Genomic DNA, 13274 nt, shown 5'->3' with positions numbered 1-13274 from the left:
ATTTTTCCCAGAAATTTAATCTATTCCTTTAAGTTGAGGGAGCCTAAAACACAGTGTCATACAATACACAGAAGGTCATGATGAGTGCTGTGCCGACCTTTGAAGCATCATTATTCATAATGGTTTTGCCACAATCCTGATCAGAAATTACTTCTAAAATGGCTGCACAAAATGAACAATATTCAATTATTACACAACCTGACAGCACTTCCCCAGTTTTTTTCTGCCTTTGAATAATCATTAGTAAGGTCCTGCTGACTGATGGTTCTGCCGCTCGTCGCTCTTCCTGGGTCCGACTGACCGTAGGTTATGATTACAGCTGGTTTTAAAATAACAAACACTCACATAAAGTACATGTTGAAAAGCTTCTCTTGTGGTGCATAATGCTTGGTTAAAAACATCTGCCTGTTATACAAGAACACCCACGCTGCTGAGGGCACAGCTCTCTCTCGGCTTTCTAAAAAGGGTAAAAGGGTAAAAGTTGAAAAATCGATATACAAACTCTGCACAGAGCTCCTGCAAAATGGGAAGTGGAGACAAAAAGCATGGAGTTCTCATTACAAGGATTCATCACACTGACTAATAATTACAGTCACTGCATGTAATAACTACTGCATAATGACTTTCACTTGTGGCATAGATTCCTGTCTCCCCCTGCAGTAAGATAAATCAGTTATTGTTAATTTTTTTTTAGCATCAGTGTGTGTATCAGAGCCAACTCAGCCATGCCGCAAACAACCCCACCTACACAGCTTAAGAAATCCCTCAGGGCCATCACTTTTACCCTCTTGTTAACCCTGATCACAGATGCAAGTCACAAACCAACCAGTCTGACCGTGCTGTAATCTTCGAACAGTTGTCTCGGCCCTGCAACCCACCTGTAAACCCACGCCTACTCTCACACTTCACAACTGACCCCTTGGCAAGCCTACCGTCCTCGTAGAAGACATCCTCCGCTTCCTCGCGCATCATCTCATCCAGGTCATCCTCTGCAATGTCGGTCATAGCCATCACTATTCCTCTTCTTCTTCTCTTTCTGTCTCCCTCGGCTGACTAATCGGCGCTTCAGAGAGAGTGACTGGAGTGTAAAATTGAATCAACACCGGCCCGGCCTCTTCGCTTCAGGCGACAGCCCGATCACCGGCAGGCTCCTCGCTCGAGTAGCAGAGGACTGGGACTGAGCTGAGCTTCAGCTCCCTGCACAAGAATGTGTGTGTCAGTGTGTAAGTGCCAGGTGAATTGTGTGTGTGTGTGTGTGGGTGAGAGAGAGGACTCCCAGCGACCTTCACCAAGTTTCAGCAGCAGTGCCGATTTCATAACATCCTGTGTAAAGCTGAAGTGAGAGTGTGCTGTTTGGAGAGCACTTGTATGAGTAAGTGTGCGCATGTGTGTGTATGTACAGGGGATGGTCAGGCATGTGCGTGTGTGTATGTGTGTATATCCATATGCACAGTATGGCTCTCTGCAATGAGTCAGCTGGAGTGTCTGGTGATTAACAGGAATAATTAGATTTTGTATTTTGAGCCAGCAAGGACATGCAAAAGGGGTGTGAAAATGTGTGTGTGTGTGTGTTTGTGTGTATGAGTTTGTGTGTGTACATGGCATGGCATGTGAGATGTGAGGTTGGCTCCACTTGTCATTCCTTCACAGCTCACTAGGAATCATGGGACCACACTGATTGCTCCCTCTATTTTTTCACTTGGCCCACATTGAGGAGGCCTCTGCGTCGCTGATAACGTCTGGCATCGTCTGCTGCTGCTTAAAGTCTCCATGGTGCTGCTCAGTAAACACACTCACCTGCTCCGATTCAGACATTGTGGGAGTAGCGCTCTCATAATCATAGTTGTTACATTTGAGACACTTGCTTTAGACAACATTTTAGTCACACAGCTAAGGATCTGTGTTTCAGATGCGCAAACATGAGCCAAACTTTAAACAGTTCTGCAGGTTGTTTGACGCCACTTCTTCTTTCTTTTTTTAGATACCTCAGAAAAATCTGCAATCATTTTGGAGTGAAATGTGTCCAGCCTGCTGCACAGTTATCTACACAATTATAAATATCTTCACGGTTGGGAAACAGAAATGGTAGCCAGATAAATCACTTTTATAACAGTGCTACATATAGTATACAATATTTAGGTGTAGAAGGGCCCCAGCTGTAGCACTCTTAGCATGATCACTGAGGGATTTCTGGTACAACTGAACACCCAAAACAAATTGGGTACAACTTGTGAACAAAACTCCAAACTCTTGTCATGTGTAATGACAAACTTTCTAGTCAATCACAGGCAGGAGGATTCTACATTTTGACTTTGAAGTAGCTTTCATCTGGCTTTTTAAGAGGTTTTCACCAATCCCAGGAGGCCCCTTACCAGTCTCTCTCAAGCATTTCTTGTCCAGTCCCAAATTACTGGTAACAAGACAGTCTTGTCTCTTTTTGACCTTTAATTTATTCTTAGATGAAAAAAAAAAGTAGCCAGAGACAGAATTTTCTTCCTCTTTTTCACACCATGCCCCCATCTGTCTTTACTGTGCAGTTTCTTTGACTCACATCCCATTTAGACAAACCAATTCCCAACCAAAATAGAAAGTAGGCCTCAAGTCAATTCATTATCACTTTTCCTTCAGACTTCCTCTCCCCTGCCACCGCCTCCCTTTAAGGCTGAAGCTCAAGGGAACGAACTTGGAGACAAATTCATTTTCACTGAGGCTAGTCCAGACAATTCAAATACATCACATCTATCAGGAGGTGGGATGCGGCTCTGAATACATGTGAAGCACATCTACGCTGGACCAAAAAACGTTTGTGGGAAATTTGCAGGGGTCAGCAGCTGTGCTTACAAAGTCGTAGGTGAGAGGATCACTGAGGAGGATGGTATGAGAAATATACCACAGTTAGGCGTGTTTATATGTTATCTGCCAGTCCGAAGAAGGAAGCAAGACTGTGGCTAAAACTGGAAGCAAAACTGCTTTAAACACAGGACAAGGAACTGGGTTGGCCACCACAAACCAAAGCACTCACTCAAATTGCAGCAAAAATGTGAAATTTCTGATTTTCTAATGGCGCCTTTGAACATCTTTCACCGGATTGCTTACATTTTTTCCAAAATATGGTTGCATGTTCATCAATGTGTGTGTGCATTTGAATGTGTGTATTATGCCATTTCAGGCTCTGCAAAGACAAATGTAAAAGTTTCTGTGAACTACACAGGGAAGGGTGTAACTTGCAGAGGCTTGCAGAGGAGCCAACCCGATTGGTTAGTGAAACTCATATCCTACATGTGGAATATGAGCCTATTGACATTACAGAATCAAGGAGAATCAAACAAACTAGGGCTTAAACAACTAGACCGCTAATCAGTGAGTTGACTGATGGAAAAGTACGTTAGTTATTTTAATAATTAATTAATCCCCATTCATTTATCATGCAAAAACACCAAAACACACAGCTTTCAGGTTCTCAAACTCTCTCAACATGATGGTTTTCTCTGGTTTATATCATTGTAAAATGAATATTTCAGGGTTTTGGACAGTTGGTTAGACAAAACAAGAAGAAGAAGAAATCTTAAAATCAACAGATTCACTAATAATGAAAATAATAGTCAGCTGAAACACACAGTACACACACACACACACACACACACACACACACACACACACACAGACCCACATAAAAGGCATGTCTCTTTGACTGTGTTTCACACAGAGCAGGGTGGGACATGAAAACACCCTGCTGACAGTATGGAAAGAAACAGCATTCACAGATTTCACTAAGCCAAAATGAGAAGTGGAAGAAAACACTGTACGATATGCATCTTAAAAATCACATACACCTTGAAACTTCCTGATCAAAGTGAAGGAGCTACTTTCCCAGCTGCAACAGGAAATAAAACAAAGTGGTGAAACTAACTGTTGAAAAGAACAATCTAGAACCAAAGAGATGCTGTGTGATCCATTCGAGTGAAATTATTCCCACAAATCATTGCCCTGTAATATTTCTCCAGAAGTTCTACTTGAAAACAGAGCCATTAAAAGATGGGGAAGATTGCTTATTTAAATAGTTAATAATTAATAGTCACCAGCCAAAGCTGGTGGTTCACAGCAGACAGCAGGGACATTTTGACTTCATGCCCTGATCCTAGAAACATGACACTGGGAAGGAGAATCACTGGTCACACAGGCAAGTAAACAGAAAACACACAGAACACTGACACAGGCAAAGCAAAGCCCACTGTCTTATGCAGATACATCCCACTCCCATCTGTTCACTGTTATAATCATCATGTTCTGGTGACTGTATCATGATTTATGTGCAAAACATTTTATGCGATTAAACCCAGAGCTAAAGTAGTACATGCATTTATGAAAAGTTCCAAATCTGAGACATTCACTCAGCTGCAGCTTCTGACCATGAGCTACTTTACAGGCAGCAGTGCCAGAAAACGGGGTCACGTTTGGGCTGTTTTTGCCCTGCTGCATTTCAATGACTGGGTACATTGTTGTCACCAGCAGAGAAAACCCCCTGCTTCGGGAAATGCAAACGCATGCTGCTGGGATGCTAACACACAATGCCACGCACACACACACACACACACACACACACACACACACACGCCACAGACATGGCTGTTACTCCAACGTTGCAAAGAGTAGCACAATCAGACCCGCTTGGTACAATGGTGTTGTTTGAATGGGGTCAAACAATGGAGCTCTTTGGCATCTGAATCGAGCCAGATGATGAGTATCCCAGGAGGCTGAATACGTGGCTTCAGCCTCCTACACACTCGCTCTTCTGGTCCTGACAATATGCATCGCCTGTTACTGTGGACTAAAATATCAGTCATTAGCATGGAAGCAGCAGCTCATTAGCATCCAGGCTAATTTTATGGTGCTAGCTAATTTGCAAGTGTGCAGCCTCTTGCACAGATGCTCCAATGGCCACAAATTACAAGAAAACTAGAGAAAGTTATTAGCATCAAACAACAGAATCCTTGCATTAGAAACCTATACATTTAGGTACTAACATTATGCATTGTCTTTTTTTTTCTTGCTCGACTGAAAGACTTCACAGCATCTCAGCATACACCAAAGTCAATCAATCACTTCTTGCAACTGATGATAAGTTTCACAGCTAATTCAGATCATAGTGTTCTATTTGTAAATCCTCCTCCTGATTACACATCAAAAGTATGCGTCAGTTTGTCAGATAACTTGGTTTAGAAAAGAGTTAGGCCTGCCCTGTATGGTTGTGTTTGAACTGACATCAGTGATCACAACAAGATTTGGGTCATTTATGTTATTTTTTGCACTTCAGGGCTGAAGATACCATTGAGGTCACTGAGTTCATGTCCTGTTTATTTTTTTTTTCTGGTATCGTGAGGCTTCCAGCAACATTTCTAATACTAGAAATAAGAAACACGTGCTGGATATTTAATAGGCTGGTTACGTTTTTTTTTCCACTCTGTATATTAAAATTTGAGCTTTAGTCCAACTAAAAAGAGATAAATAGGTTAAATTTCTCACGACAATTTTATTTCTTGCATTTTATATTAAGTTTAGATCTAAAATAATTAGATTTGTCATGTTGAATTGCTGTCTGTGAAACACTTTTCAGTTAAAGAATTACAGAACATGTATACAAATATAAACAATCAAACAGGCAATGACACAATAAAAGCTACAAGCCTGAATAAAGAGAGGAGGATGCACCCAACACACAGGATATTGTTGCTACACAAAAAGCCAATTCATAAATCCCGTGGAAACTGGATTTCCGAGTACAGGGAACTTGAGTAATTGCACACTACAACAGCATGTCACCCCAGGCCAAGACAGCTCAGAGATATCAAACACATGAAGAGTATAAGGGAGGAAGTTTAAGCAGGAGACAGATGAGAAAACTACTCAAAAAAGTTCTTGATGTCAGCGTGACTTCCTCTGCCAAACCATGGAGAGAGTTACGGGTCTGGGGTGACGGGAAAGAAAGGACAGAAATACAATGTCCTTTTTGGAAAATGGTGCAAGGACTCCTCAGATCAACTCACCTTTGATGATTCCCACAGACTACTGCGAGAGTCAGAGAGGATGAAGGCTGGAAGACATAAGAAAAACAGAGGCGGGTAAAAAGAGACCTCTCTGGGCATCTTGTCTCCTATCGTTCCCACTCTGCTCCCTCCACCCAGGCCGCTGCCTCTTTTTCTCTCCCTCTAAGAAGGATGACAAAATGGGATGATTGCGAAGGGGTGCCTGGTTACCCTGGTAACAATAATGAGGGCATTGCGTGGTAAATCCAATTTGCCATGGCACTCTCTGATTCATTCGAGGTGCACGTGTGTGAGTTAGTGTGTGTGCATGACACATTATGGCTTCATATGTCTGATGGAAGACAACCATAATGTACCGTACTGTAGCCCACCTCACTCATACTCATGCATGTAGACATACACACACACACACACACACACACACAGGCCCACATGTGCACCAGCTCCCCGCAATGTCTCTACAACGAAAACTAGAAATCACAGAGAGGACCTTGATGCTACTTTCACAAAAGCTGGAACAGTTCATGATAGTCAGTCATAATCACACCAAAGACACAAGCAGGAAAAACCTCTTTTATCCAAATCTGAGAGTGGGTAGAATGACTAAAACTGAAAGCATCTGCATAAAACCCAGTGTAATCAGTGCAAACCGCTGATTGAAATGCCTCATGAATAACCAGAGTCAGAGGTATTATACCAGAAAATTAGTCTGTGCAAACAAGAGAGCATCAGAATGTATGAACTAACAAATGAGCCCCGAACTATTTCAGTTCAAACCTCCCAGTTTCTTAGCAGCATCCACTCTCACATTATTCAGGCAAACCATGTAAACAAACTGAGCTCCACCTGGACAAACATGCAATTGGTTATTGTTTGAATATACTGCCTGGTTCAGTGTGTGTGAGGAAGCATGGTGAGCTGAAAGCCAAAGTTATGTTAATAAAAAGCCAAAAGTAAAACTGGAGGAGACAAACTGGTACATATACCTACTGAAAGCATATCGATATCTTTTCATCTTTATATGGTTGTAAGTCCTGACTCTGCGGTGCATTGTTTCAAAGGATAATCCAAGCCTCCTTGTCAGTGTGAAGCCTACAACTCCTTCAGTGCTGCCACCAATTTCTATTTCTGTGCTCTCTCCCTGTCTCTCCCTGCCGCTATTGTATTTTGTCTTTCTCTGTTCCACAATTGGATCCTTTTCTCTCGCTCATTCACTCTTTGCCTTTCTGTCTCTGTCCCAGAGTGCACAGAGGGCATCAGACAATGGCAGCAATATAGCCGCTGCACACCAGCTGTGCAGACTGGCACGGCATAGACGGCAGTGCCCATGCTGTGCCCTGCTGCTCCCGGCCACACCTGGAGGAAAGAGATAACAGGGAGCTGAAGCACTCAACCAAATGAATCATCAGACCACGGCCTTATCGGTGCATTTGTCTCTGTGACCCTCAGTATCAAATTTAAACTGATGTACTCAAGACAATATGGAGGATGAGCTCATAAAAGCAGCTTCATTCATGGATTGTTGTTGACCTGCACAGATAACTAGCTTTCTTCTAATCCTTGAAATAAAAGTTAACCACAGGCAGGATTTTCAACCAATCCATGAAGCTAACATTAGCTCAGTGAGCTAGCTACAGCTACAGATGATAAAAATCTGCCAGCAACAACTGTCATTTTAGCAAGCAGTCTACTATTGTTTGAAACTGAAAACAGAAAGGACACAAAAATGTGCAGAGAGGGCATCGGCATTTATATGCCACATCCCGCAAATCACTCTCATGACTTGGCAGATTTCTGACAGTTAATATCTACGCACAGCCCCCAGCACTTCATTAAGTATTACATAATCTTGTACTATTTTTGAAAAAGAACTATCTTCCTGATGGGGATATCCAGAAACCAGATGAGGATGGTTGCAGCAGGGTGGGGCTACAGGGTGGCAAGAGATTTGAAAACCACAGTTTCCTGTCCCACGCCACCCAGCACACCACCGTATCCTATAGCTCACATTACAGCCGACACCTGCCTGCTGCATAATGGGGAAGTCAGCTTTCAAAACCAGGAGAACACATGCAATTGATGCAATGTACTCTAGATGGACAGTATTACCCACTGTGATGACCTTCACTGCTAATGTTTGAGCTGTGCTACTCCTGCAGTCAGCAGTTATGTACATACTCATAATCACATTCAAACATCTACTTTCAATAGATAAAGTCAGCTGTGAAAGGTGGGATGTGTTTATTGATATAAACAAATTCTACCATGTGGACAGGAAGGGAGGATCTCACAACACAGCTTCTGAGAAATAGGGTGGGGACATGGAAGAAAGGTTGGGCAACAGTGTGTAAAATAACAGTGAGTGCCTATTGCAGCTGTATTTCTGTGAGAGTACAACAGAGTGCACATGTACCACAGTAGCCATTAGGGGTCCCACAGTTAGAAAGATGGTGGAGGTTTACTCAGAGTCGGAAGATGACAGAACTGGTCACTGGAAGTGCTACACGCGTGGCCTTTCTGGCCCGATAGTCAGAAGAACAGGGGCAGTGGGAGCAAGGCTGGAAACTGTAGTGACAGCTCATCATCACGCATGAGAGAATCTAAATAAACAACTAAAAAAATCTCTGTATGTGTGTATGTTAAATGGAAATTTACTCTGTCTGGATCAAGTCTTTGGATCAAGTCACTAACATCTGCTGTGACAACGCATCTGTCCTTCTCCCTGTAGTACTGAAACCTACCAACCGTATGTGACCTACATATATCATACATTCAATTAGTACACTGGATTCTTTTTTTAATATTTAAATACCATCTAAAGTTACAGCTATTAATTAGTTAATTTAGCATTGCACTCCCATTACTTCCGGAGATTGCAAGACACAGATGAGGAAGTCAAAATCAAAGCAGCAGAGACTGAGATGTCCTGACACTTAATCAAAAATTTCTAGATCCTACATTTCCCATAGTGCAACTCAGTAGTTTCTTTTCATTAACTGCGTCTCCTGACAGAGGGAAAGGAGCAAGTCGCATTTTTATCCGCAATTTAAAAAAAAACAAAAAAACATACGCACTGATTTTGGTTAAAATGGGTATTACTGACTTTTAAAAATGTGTAGTCTTCAATGCCAAGCTGAGATAACCCTAATGACATCACTATGACATTATCAGGGTTATTTTTTTCCGATTTTAGAAAGCTCCTCCAGAGCCAGAGACACCATTACATTGCACAAACGAGACTAATCTGACCACGCATATGATGCCAGCGTTCAGACTCGACGCTATGGACACAGCTGAACAAGTATTAAGGTCTGATACTCAGCCCTGTTGGTTCCAACAAATACATTTAAATTTTGTTAAAAGAAATATACTTTAGCTGAGTGAGAGACAGACAGAGACTCTCCCTCAACGCTGGAGAGTCGAATCAAGGCCTTCTTTCCGGTTCATCAGCATTTGAATGTTTCTTCTCATCGGTGAAGCCAGCATGGGTTTAACCAAGGCCACCATCTCAGTCTCTTGCAAGCAAGAACACACACACACACACACACACACACAATTATCTTAGTCTGGCATCCTTCTGAGGGGAATGGACACTCAATAAAGCCACATCCTGGCCACCATGAAAACCCAGGAGTTCTACTGAGAAGCACAAAGAAGAGACTGGCAACCCGGCCCAAACCCAGTGACATGGGAACCATGAGCTCATGAGCTAGTGTTGCCATATACTCAGAGGATGCCAAATCTTCCAGCCTTGGCTTGAGTCGCTGAAACAGGCATAAAGTTTGACCAGTCAGCCTTATGCTATTCAGCAAGAACTTTTCATTTTGTGTCTCAATGAAAACATTGTAATGATGAGATGGTGGGAGCCTTTGTTTGTTGTCTTAGCAGTTTGTTCAGTCTTTGATAGCAACGTCTCTGAAAACCCAACAGAAACTAAATGACGATCTGGCAACTACACTATAAATCCTGAGATGAGAACCTGGACCTCCTTTGAGGAATAGAGGAGACGAAGCCAACAGATGTCCAGAAAAGAAAAAAAGGACATCGGATCAAATTCTTTTAAGAAATGTCCAATTTTGTTACATGGACTGTATCTCAAACAAACTCATCCTGCTGCAGCGAGATATTAAAATGAAGCTGTATTCATCACAGCACTACTGTTTTTCCGGCATTGGCTATATTGTTTTCGGAATCATGAATCATGAATTTGCTTTCACAGTGTTTTTCTTTCAAACGCTGTAGCTTTTGAGTCATCATGAGCAAGGCTTAGAGAAAACAACAGCCAGAGGACAAGGTCAACCTGAACTTTTCTTTCATTGCCTCTGGATTGTAACAACAACAGCAACATGATACTTCATCGATTCCAATTACTCGTTCCATTGTACGGAGAGGTCAGAGGTCAGGCTCTCTTATAGTGCAGCCGTAGCGTTGCCGCTGTTTGGTGTTAGCATCTTACTCAGTGGTGCTTCTGCAGTGTGGAGACTTGGTTTTGAAATTTAAGTGCTTTTCCATCCATCTGTTTTTGTGCACTATTTCAAAAACAAATTAAAAAGCAGAGTTGAAAAAAGAAGAAGTCAAAATATCACAAATGATTTTTATGCTTGCTGAGGACTATTGGACATAAAGTCGTCAAGTGGCCAGAAACTTCAAACTGATACTGATGTTTCTCTGTATTTGGTGAATAAGTAAAAAGGTAAATGTTGTACTGGGCTGGAGACTGGAATCTCATATATCTAAAAACCTGAGCAGAAAAATATCTGCATGGCTGGATTATACTGGAAATAAATGTAATTTGGATGAACCACTTAACAGGTATTTAGTATTGTGATCAGCGACTGAAAATCCTGGCATATATGGAAGACGTGCTGTCAAACACGAATGGAAATGAAAGCTACAGCAGTAATAAATAACTACAACACGTGCCCTCCTTCTTCAGGAAATGCAGGCAGCATTTTTATTTCATTCTCTCTCCTCCCTCTGTCTCTCACTCTCTCCTTGTCTTTCTCTCTTTCCATTAGTTCTCTCTGTGTTCATAAGCAGCCCACGCAGCAGCCCTGCTTGTTGACTTTATTGTGTGAAATTACAGAGAAAGGGCCAACATGATTTCACACTCACATGTGCCCTGAAAGCTTGTGAATTGAATTGTTTTCTGGGCGAAGGAGAGAAGGGGATGGAGAAACGTGCAGATGAGCAGGAGAGAAAGAAGGCAGAGAGAGAGAAAAACAGAGTGTGACAGAAATAAAAGAATAAAGAAGTGAAGACAGCATAAGTGAACAGTGAGAGATAATCATTTCCAGCCACAGCTGACAACTGGAAAATGAGCCGAGGCAATCTGTAATCTCCTATGATGTAGTTTTACATCCCAACACCGCCTGCTGCATCAGTGGCAGCAGAGGCTACAGTAGAGGAGGCGCGTTGCTATGGAGTGGGAAGATTTTCATAGAGTGAGCACCATTACAAATCTGGTTGGAGAGAGGAGATGAGAGGAGGCAAAGGGGGGGGGGGGGGGGGGGGGGGGGGTTGTAATGAAGATCTGAGGGGAGGGAGGGGAGAAATAAGGAGAATGGAAGAGAGTGGGGGGGGGGTTCGCAGGGCAGGGGCACGATAAGTGAGAAGAGAGGATGAGGGAGACATGAGAACTAAAGAAAGCAATAAAGCAAATGCAAGGAGGGCAGAGGTGAGGGACAGAGGGGGCAGAGAAGAGAGGAGGATGACAGCAGAGTAAAGGAGAAGAGAAATGTGCATGAGTCAGGCAGGTCACAGAAACAGAACAACGCAATCTGATAAAGTGTTTGTTTAAATCACCACCATTACGGCATAAGTAATAAAACAACATCCTAACAGATTGTTAGCAAGAGACAGTTTTGACTGTGCGTGTGCTTTTATGCATCTCGTCAGAGAAACACGAGTATTTCTCGTTTTCAGACTCTGTATTCTTGATAAAATCAGTGAGGAGAGCCTTTGAGTGGCACTTTGCCCTCCGTGTGGTGCCAGAAACCGGAAGAGAGAAGAGAGCTGTTTTCTTCATCATCTTAGTCACACTATGACACTGTTAAGCAGAGGAGAAGTGCAATTGTGATGTTGCTTCACTTCCCTCTGAGCTCAGAAGAGGAACATACAGTGTGTGTGTGTGTCTGTGTGTGTGTGTCTGTGTGGTGAGCTGAAGGGAGGACAGTAAATTATATTATCAAACTGTGGAGGCCCCCTACTGGTAACAACTGGCAACACAAGGATTTAGTCAGGACGAAAATAGACACAACAATGTTGTCATTTTAAGTTTTGGTGAATTGCAAAATAAATAATTAAGAAAACCGTATATGTATTTCACTAATCCTACAACACTGGTTAGTAGGTTTCTCCCTTACACATGCATCAGGAGCAATTTCAGTTGCTTACCTAAAGACAAATCGACATTTAACAGCCACCTCACTAAAACAGCCTCCACAGCCTCTCAGCTATCTCTTAAAACTTACTGAGATTCCTGTGCTCCGGTTTCCCTCGGTTGTGACTGGAAGCAGATAGACTGCACTTCAGACTGGCTTTTGGTTTATGTACTGTGAACACATATCACCACCGCAAACCGCTTCACAGAAGTTAGCAGAATAAAACGGGAACGTGTAAAACGTCATGTCATTTGTGATGATAGATCTTCTCTGATAAAAGTTCTCTAATTATAAAATAATATCCTCTTACTTATATTATATATGTAATATTCCCTTATTGTGCAAGAACAAAACTGAAATGTATGGCCTGTTACAGACAAGTTGTACATACTGTTTGACCGTATATATCATAGTTCAGTGGATAACAACCTCCACAGCACAGTAGCAATGTAGGCATAAACAAAAGATGAGTGGGCCGTCAAAGTGACTCACCTCTTAAAAAATACTTTTTTTTCTATCTTTCTAAATTTAAGTGAGTAGTTACCAAGGCTACTGCAACTTCATGCACGTGAGATGAAATGTATTTAAAAATACACACACACAAGTCAACAGAACAATTTAAAATCCAAAACTTCAGAAATGTGTGTGTGTGTAAGAAAAAGAAATGTTCAGACTTTAAAAAGCAAACTCACTCAGGTTTAATCAGCATCTAAGACACAATCAACGTTATTGATCCTGAAGAAAGTAACTGACTTAGCCACCGTGAAAATGGGATATGGAGCAGTAAAAACACTCCTGACTAGAAAACCTTTCTTCTTTTCTGTTGCCACTGCTGAGAGCACAGGAA

At 42.1% G+C, this 13274-nt stretch overlaps 1 protein-coding gene across 1 annotated transcript in view; it reads right to left on the bottom strand.

Moving 5' to 3' along the window:
• ripor2 (RHO family interacting cell polarization regulator 2) overlaps window positions 1–1306 on the bottom strand; it is a 52726-nt gene extending 51420 nt beyond the window's left edge. Inside the window, exon 1 of the mRNA XM_041053590.1 lies at window positions 933–1306. Coding sequence (XP_040909524.1) covers window positions 933–1011 — 79 coding nt within the window. The 5' untranslated portion in view covers window positions 1012–1306. The remainder of the gene's footprint in view (window positions 1–932) is intronic.
• Window positions 1307–13274: the final 11968 nt, after the last annotated feature.

The sequence above is a fragment of the Toxotes jaculatrix genome, chromosome 13, assembly GCF_017976425.1.
Source record: "Toxotes jaculatrix isolate fToxJac2 chromosome 13, fToxJac2.pri, whole genome shotgun sequence".
Lineage (NCBI taxonomy): Eukaryota > Metazoa > Chordata > Actinopteri > Toxotidae > Toxotes > Toxotes jaculatrix.
The sequence above is the reverse complement of the archived record's forward strand: the minus strand, read 5'-3'. Positions and strand labels throughout refer to the sequence as shown.